This window comes from Pavona decussata, unplaced genomic scaffold, assembly GCF_977016875.1.
Source record: "Pavona decussata unplaced genomic scaffold, jaPavDecu1.1 SCAFFOLD_169, whole genome shotgun sequence".
NCBI lineage: Eukaryota > Metazoa > Cnidaria > Anthozoa > Scleractinia > Agariciidae > Pavona > Pavona decussata.
The window spans coordinates 284,497-292,500 of NW_028145580.1; the positions used below are offsets into that span (position 1 = coordinate 284,497).

Genomic DNA, 8,004 nt, shown 5'->3' on the forward strand with positions numbered 1-8,004 from the left:
GGTTTCATTTACAAATTTAAGAATATGTTAACACTTTTGCCAAACAGATATCAATCAACATATAAAAAATTCACCCTGATACAATCCCTTCCTTTTATTTTATTTTATTTTATTTTTTTTTTTCAGAGAGATGGTTAATGTTTCTTACCAACAAAACGGAACACAAACTGAAACAAGTTTCCTGGAGATCTCTTCATCTGAGTGCATTGCCTGGCTTACAGTATTCATGGCCGAGTCTGTTGCTATAGTAACACTTAATATCCTCACAATTATTGTTTTTATCAAAAATCACAGTCTTCGTAAGGGCAGCATGTACCTTGTGATCAACCTGGCGGTTGCAGATGTGTTTGTGAGAGGATGTTCAGAAATCACATATTTTGTGTGGTTAGGAGAATCATGCTTCTTCTCGAATACCCAAAGACTTCCTCCTCTTGTTACCATTTACATACTGTTCTTGTTTCATGAAGCTTCTCTGAAAAACCTCGCTGCGATCTCGTTAGAACGAGCGCACACAACGTTTCGTTCCTTCAGGCATCGTATCATTAATAAATGGGTGTTTGGATTTGTTATTACAATCATTTGGGTTACATCTGGACTGTTACCAATCGCTATTTATCTACTTCCCAATTCGCTGAGCTCTAACTATATTTGGAGTTTATTCGATGGCTTTTGTTTATTGGTTGTTTGTGTTTCTTATGTGTCTATTGTTGCCAAGTTTTCTGGTGGAGCTCATCCTCAACATCATGGTGCAGCCAGTAGAGAAAAAAAACTAACCAAGACATTGTTCATTGTGACTGTGGTATCTTTACTGCTGTTTCTTCCATATACGATATTTACTGTCCTGTCGTTCTATTAAACTTCCTTTCTTCTTCCTTACCCGGTGTCTTTTCGTCTTTATGGCGCTTTCGTCGTTTTGTTTCTTGCAAACTCCCCCGTCAATCCTATTTTATATGCAGTCAGAATGCCAGACTTTAAAAGAGCTCTCGTTTCACTTTTTCAACGTCAGCAAAGACAAGTTAATATTTTCCCCCTTGGTCCCTTGTGATTATCAAGGGTATTTGTCGCCTAGTAAGTTAGATATCGGCTAAACTGGAAGCCTTAGACTAAAGTTGATTTCTTTAACCGAAAAAATATAATAAAAAATAGGGCACTAGTAAAAGAACTTGCCAAGTTAATTTCAAAACATAAACAGGACTATTGCATTTGGCAGTGTGGTTCGTCATTTAAGTCATATTCATATTGCAAACAGATCATATTAGATGAGAAATTGATAAATACAAATCTAGAATCTTGATCTATTATCCCTTATACGTTTTACAACGATGCATGTTAGTGCAGTTCAGTTTTGTGTTGTTCGTGTCAGCGGTCGGGACAGATCCCTCTCTCATTTGATGTTCGAATTTAGTTAAACCAAAAAATTATCAAAAATGAGTGGAAAATATTATTTCATAATGCCAGTGCGAAGGCCTTTGTGAGCTCTTTGATAGACGATGGGGGGATGGATACTGAAATCTAGAGCGCGTTCCTGTGATAGGCGCATACAAGAACAGAAAAACGAAGCCCTCTCAAGTTAAGATGTCTCTTCAGTATTGTTCCTTAAGAAAAGCCTATTGTAGGAATATCGATAGTCTATTGTTAAGGGGATTCCATGATTGCATTGCGCATTCTTACTGTGCATAATTTCTCGCGTCATTAGCGCGCGTCTTTCCTCCTAAAAGAGTTATTTTAACGTGATTTTATGTTAGCTTTTATCACCTTTAAAAGTTTTTAGAAAAAATTTTCAACAGAAAAACTGAGTTATTGGAAGAAATAGGATCTTGCCCAACACTCGCTGGCATAAAATAGTGATAATGAGAACTCGCACGCAAGAAACGTTCAGGACAGAGGGGCACAATACACTGCCGAAATTTATCTGAGGAGCGAGAAACAAATATTTGATGTTAGTAGACACCAACTACTCAAACTAAATATAGTGTTTACTTTTCACTTTGTGGCAGTGTCCTGGATTTGATACCGTTTTATTCTTTCTTTTTATTTTCTGATTTGTCGGATTAAACTAATTTGCAACATCAGTAAATAATTGTTAAATAGAGCCGTACAGTTTCATTTGAGCGTCTTAAAACCAAAGCCAGAGTAACTACTCTGGCCAATCACAATAGACGCAAACAGCACAATCAACCAATCAAAACCTGAAGTAAATTCATGTAGCCGACGCCGAGAGCGGGAAAAAGGTGTGCGAGCAAACCTCGACTTGTTTGGCGCGAACTTCGGCAACAAATTACAAAGCGCAGTGAACCAAGTCAAAGTATTAGCGACAGAACTTTCGACACTCATTTGAAAACCGCTCTTAAAGTCATCTTGAATTTTTAAAGTAACTTTTATCTCAGCTAGATGAGTATAGAGTAATTCATTTAGCTAACTTATTTATAGCATTTAAGACTTGTTTAAAACACTCCGTGATTATACATGTATTTACATATATTAAGTTAGGTGTTTTCAATTGATTGTAGAATATCAATTTTACTTTTATTTTCGTTTTGCTTTACTTTGGCTTGTGATTGGTTAGTAAAACTCTCGCCTTTCTTTCTCAGCCAATGAGAAGCAAAACCAAAACCTATCATGACTTGTCCACACTGCTCTTCCCGCTCTGGGCACCGGTTACATGTACTTGTTGGGAATTCTGATTGGAGCAAGTACTTAGCGTTTGGTTGGACGACAATCAATTGAAAACTGATCTAAGATCATTTGCTTTAGCTGAACTTGACACTGATGTTATGTAGACATCGAAACGTTGCTTGCTCATTTTGTCACAATTAATTATCAATATTGTGAATAGTATTTAACATTTTCCTGATTTTAACTGTAAGACGTGAAATTTCAATACATATTGGATGATATTAAAGAGAGGATGATATCATAATCTGATTTCTAGTGAATGACACTGTAGTTACAATACGGCTATTTGATGGTATTATGGTTATTAATACTGGTGTACTTTTTCAGATTCGATACATAATCAATGCCATGATTTGCATATGTGTTAGATTTAGAGTTTCGATACATATTTGATCAGTCGATTTTTAAACTAAAAGAACATGTCTTTCTTGGTATTCGGTTTAAATATTGACGACACTGAGAAATTTGACTCGATAACACCAATTTACAAAGAATGATGGCTTGGTGCCAAATTTTGATGACCATGACGTTTGCTTATCAAAATACTGTCTAACCTGCCAAGCACAAATTTTCCGAAAATGCTCCTTTTGCCAAGCACTTTTAATTTTGTAAGACCATTTATCTGCTATTAGCTAGCTTTGTCCTTTATGCTAATTACAATGTTGAAAATAATGACGCAAAGCATTTGCTGAAATATCCGTTATATCACAAACTTGATAGCCTCTTGCCTGTGCACAATAGCACATGTGTAAAGCCTTGTTCACACTAACAACATAACGACATAATGACGTAATGGCATGGGCATAGACCTCTTTTATAATGGAGGGAATAATTAGTATTCTTTTATGTGCATGCAAATAAGCCTTCTTGACCTCGCTTTTGAGTGAAAATACTTTTGTTTTTAAACATGCTAGCGAGGCCAGGAAGGCTAATTTAAATGCATACAAAAGAATAACAATTAAGCCTTCCATTTATGAAAGAGGTCTATAACGACATATCGAAAAGATCATTTTTTTTCTTTATATTTGAATATTGTTATGTCGCTGATGTCGCACTCTTCCCGTGTAATGGGGAAAAGTTGAGATGGGAATTTGATCTGTCTGATGACGGTTTGAAACAAGCTTTTTCTCTGCCCCACTCTATCGCTTTTAAACCCTATGTAAAGGCATTTCAGTATAAAGTTTTGAATTTTATACTTTATACAAATTATAAATTGCACAAAATAGGTTACATCCAAGACAACTCTTGCTCTTTTTGTAAACTTGAACCTGAAATAATGCACCATTTTCTCTTCTAGTGTTCTCATGCTCGAATTTTTTGGGATGAATTTTGTATCATTATTTTGTCAGAACAAATCAGCCAGTGTGAATAACCCTGCAAGACATCCATATTGGAATTCTAAGTTCAGGGTGCCCTTTACTTAAATATTTCTTACTTATTGGATAGTTGTACTTATCGGATTGCCAAAGGAGCAACAAATTTCCAGATATAGCTGGATTTAAAGTAAAGCTGATATTAAATATCAGACAGAAAAATATATACAGTGTATATGTACAATGAATAATAAAATAGCAAAATTTGAATCTGTAATTATTATTAGTCTGAGCATTGTAAGGATTGTATTGTAAATATAGCGAGTATTGTTAGTAGTGCAAGTATAGTGAATATTGTTAGTAGTATTTAGTATTGTTAATATATGTCAACCAGGCTTCATGCAAGTGATTGACAAGCATCTGTTTACGCAGAGGTAGGTGATTAAAACAGGAAACTATTATTACCGGCTTAAATTATTCACAGCACGTATCCTGCTAAATTACCCTTTACTCAGTTTCTCTTTTTCGAGTTACATTTTGAAAGCGCTTTTCTCCGCCTGCTATCCGAACAAGAATCACCACTGCTCGGCAACCTTCACTCAGGTAAGCTATTTAAGCTAAGGGAACTCAGAAAACCCCATAAAGAACACCAAGTCAGATGTTACGAACACTGAAAGGTGCGGTTTAGATACGACGGTGGTACCAGAGTTAGACCTGCTTGCACATGAGCTTGATAGTTTTTCTCAATAACCAGAAAGAACGCGACAGGCTTTTTTTTATTATCTTGTGTAGTTCAAAATTTGGCTGCTCAATAACAGGCAAAACAGCCTTGAAACTTAAAAACTTTATAAGGAAAAATTTGCATCTCGAGAAGATTGCTGGAGTAAACAAGTAGCAGTTTTGCGCCTTTCTAAGTTTTTATATAACGTGATATTCTAGAGTACATACGGGCAACAACATTTGTCAAATTTGTTAGTTTCCTTGAGAGATCTCCTTGTCCAAAGCCAGGGTGTTGAATTTTCATAGGAATTTTTTACAAAAGCTTGTCACTTAGGACACCTGCTAACTTGTTGACGAGAATTCATCACAGAAAGTTTGTCCATACGTCAAATGCACCGGAATCAGGTTAAGAGCGCCTGTCTGTAAAAATCAGACAAATTCTAAATTTCGTGGCGAGGGTAAAAATTTCGATTTCTTTCATATTTTAATGTCAGATAGGCTAGGATATAACTAAAATCACTGTATAGTTTTTTTGGTGTTTTGGTGTTTTTATTTGCATTTTTCTTTGAAATAAAAGAATATTTCACCAAAAAACTATACGTACAGTGATTTTAGTTATATCCTAGCCTATCTGATATTGAAATATGAAAGAAATCGAATTTTCCACCCTTGCCGCGATATGTTTAATTTTTACGGACAGGCGCTCTTAAGTAACGTGCGGAGCTGGCGGGATGTTTGCCGAAGATTGTCCCGAAGTCCCTTTTGGTTTTCTGACCTCACGATTCCGTCGCTAGTAATGCTCTCTTTCGGCGCAATAAGAAGTCGACTTATAACAAGTCTTGGCGAAGGCTAATTGTCGTGGCTAACATCGCTTAAGGCTTTACGCCGCAATAAAATATTCCAGCGCGCGCGGGCAGTACGGCCAGCTACACAGGGTAAGACTATGTCTACACTATACTGGATAGCTCTTGTGTCGTCACCGGATAGGGCTAGCGTTCACATACAAAACGCCGATTTCGTATCGATTTTTGTGCCGGGGCGATGCTGCGTTGCTTCGGTGAATCGTTACATATCAGATAGGTTTTTGTAACACTTTCTCGAGTTGTGTGAACAGAGAATCGAACCGAAAAAGAAGTCAACAACGAGGAGCGAGGATTGGACTCTAGGAGAATTAGATGGCGGCGGCAATGGTTCTGCTGTGGTTGTTCCGTTCGCATAAAATACAAGACAGCATAGTATAGACATAGCCTTAATGTTAAACTACCACACCGAAAAATATGGTGTCTGGTACATTTACCCAAAATCACTAGCGTACGAAAACCCTAAAACGCGCAAATAAAAACAAGCAGGGAAGTTGTATAAACTTCAGACCTAGCATACACAATGTTCTTGGTACAGGGATGAATTTTGCAAACAATTGTGGCTTTCTATGTGCCTATTGGCTGTGTTAGGTTCCCAAGGCATTAAGGAAAAATGCACAGCCGCCATCTTGGATTTAACGGTCCACTTTATCATCCAACATTATTTTCGTTCATGTTATATCCTTAGTAGATATGAAAACAATTAGTTCTCTAATAACAAAATATATAACCATTATTATAACCATAAAATATAACCATAAAATATATAACCATATTATAAGACCAGAAATCAAAGAATCAAGCTTTTCCTTGAAATGTTAAAATATACATAAATACTGAATTTAACATACATTTCCCGTTGCAGAGATCAGTATTTTTTCAGAATTATTTCCAGCACTGACGAGTTGGGTTTTTTGCTTCTTGGTAAGGTATGTTATGAAAAATTCATATTCTGAAAGGACTTTTTTTGGTTATTTAGTTTTTATTTAAACTAGTTTGTCACAAGTCTTGAATAGTATCTCGCACACTCAGATCATGCAGCAGCTTCTGAAAAAATAGTCATTACCTAGTGAACTGTGACATTCATGCTGCAGTGGATAAATTGGCAGCTTATTACAGAAATCCGTAAACGAGGACAACATTTGACACTTTTTGTTGATGAAAGATGAAAGTGTAGCGTGATTAATGCAACATCGTGGGCAATCAGTGATCGGTAGCTAACGACTGTTTTTTTATGGTGAAGCAAGCATAACTTTCGCCCCTGTGAAACGCGTGCACAAATTGGACAGGCAAAACTTTTTTGAACTTTTCTTTGCGCTTGCGTTCAAAGGAGTTAACATAGAATCTTGTGTACTTGAATGTGTTTCTGGGATCATTGGCTAGACACACCACTAGTGAAGACTTCCATCTGTTGCCTTTGCTTTCTCTTCTTTGAAATTTATGATGTAAAGTTTCGGTGCAATAACCAGGTTCTACAGCAGGAAAACAGGTGGCCAGGGATAGCGAATGCTACCAGGCTTAATAACATTGCTTCGGTTTCCGTTTACAAGTTTATGAATAGGTAAACACTTTTGCTACACAGATCCAGACCAACAATGAAACAATTTACCCTAACATAATCCTTTTTTTTTTTCAGAGAGATGGTTAATGTTTTTAATCAGCAAAACGGAACACAAAATGAAACAAGTTCCCAGCGGTATTTTTCATCTGAGTGCATTGCCTGGCTTACAGTAGTCATGACGCTTAACATCCTTACAATTATTGTTTTTATAAAAAACCGCAGTCTTCGTAAGCGCAGCATCTACCTAGTGATCAACCTGGCAGTTGTAGATATGTTCGCTGGAGGACGTACAGAAATCAAAAATTTTGTGTGGCTTGGAGAATCATGCTTCTTGTGGAATACTCGAAGACTACCTGACCTTCTTAAAAGCTACATACGGTACTTCTTTCTTTCAGCTTCACTGACAAACCTCGCTGCGATCTCGTTAGAACGAGCGCACGCGATGTTTCGTCCTTTCAGACATCGTATTGCTAAAAAGTGGGTGTTTGGATTTATCATAACAATCATTTGGGTTACATCTGGGCTGGTACCAATTGCTATTTATTTGCATCGCTACTCGGTGAGCCGATTCCCTATTTGGATTTTATTCAATGGTTTTTGTTTATTTGTCATTTGTATTTCTTATGCGTCCATTGTTGCCAAGATTTCTTGTGGAGCTCATCCTCAGCACCATGGTGCAGCCAGCCGAGATAGAAAACTAACCAAGACATTGTTCATTATGACTGCGGTATCTTTACTGATGTGGCTTCCATATACGATATTTATTCCCCTGTCGGAAATTGTCCCGTCTTTCTGCCGCTTTCATCGTTTTGTTTTTTGCAAACTCTCTTGTCAATCCTGTTTTATATGCAATCAGAATGCCAGAGTTTAAAAG

General features: G+C 36.8%; 1 protein-coding gene across 1 annotated transcript; it reads left to right on the top strand.

Moving 5' to 3' along the window:
- The first annotated feature begins 3,460 nt into the window (after positions 1-3,460).
- On the top strand, positions 3,461-7,831 carry LOC146464056 (uncharacterized). The gene is made up of 5 exons (XM_085083745.1): positions 3,461-3,465; positions 4,474-4,592; positions 6,435-6,498; positions 7,206-7,508; positions 7,774-7,831. Exons 1-5 carry the CDS (start codon positions 3,461-3,463, stop codon positions 7,829-7,831), a joined length of 549 nt encoding a protein of 182 aa, XP_084939871.1.
- Positions 7,832-8,004: the final 173 nt, after the last annotated feature.

Coding starts and splice junctions, on each gene's coding strand:
- LOC146464056 (XM_085083745.1), top strand. Junction 4,593..6,434: donor GCTCGGCAACCTTCACTCAG/GTAAGCTATTTA, acceptor TTCCCGTTGCAG/AGATCAGTATTTTTTCAGAA. Junction 6,499..7,205: donor GTTTTTTGCTTCTTGGTAAG/GTATGTTATGAA, acceptor TTTTTTTTTCAG/AGAGATGGTTAATGTTTTTA.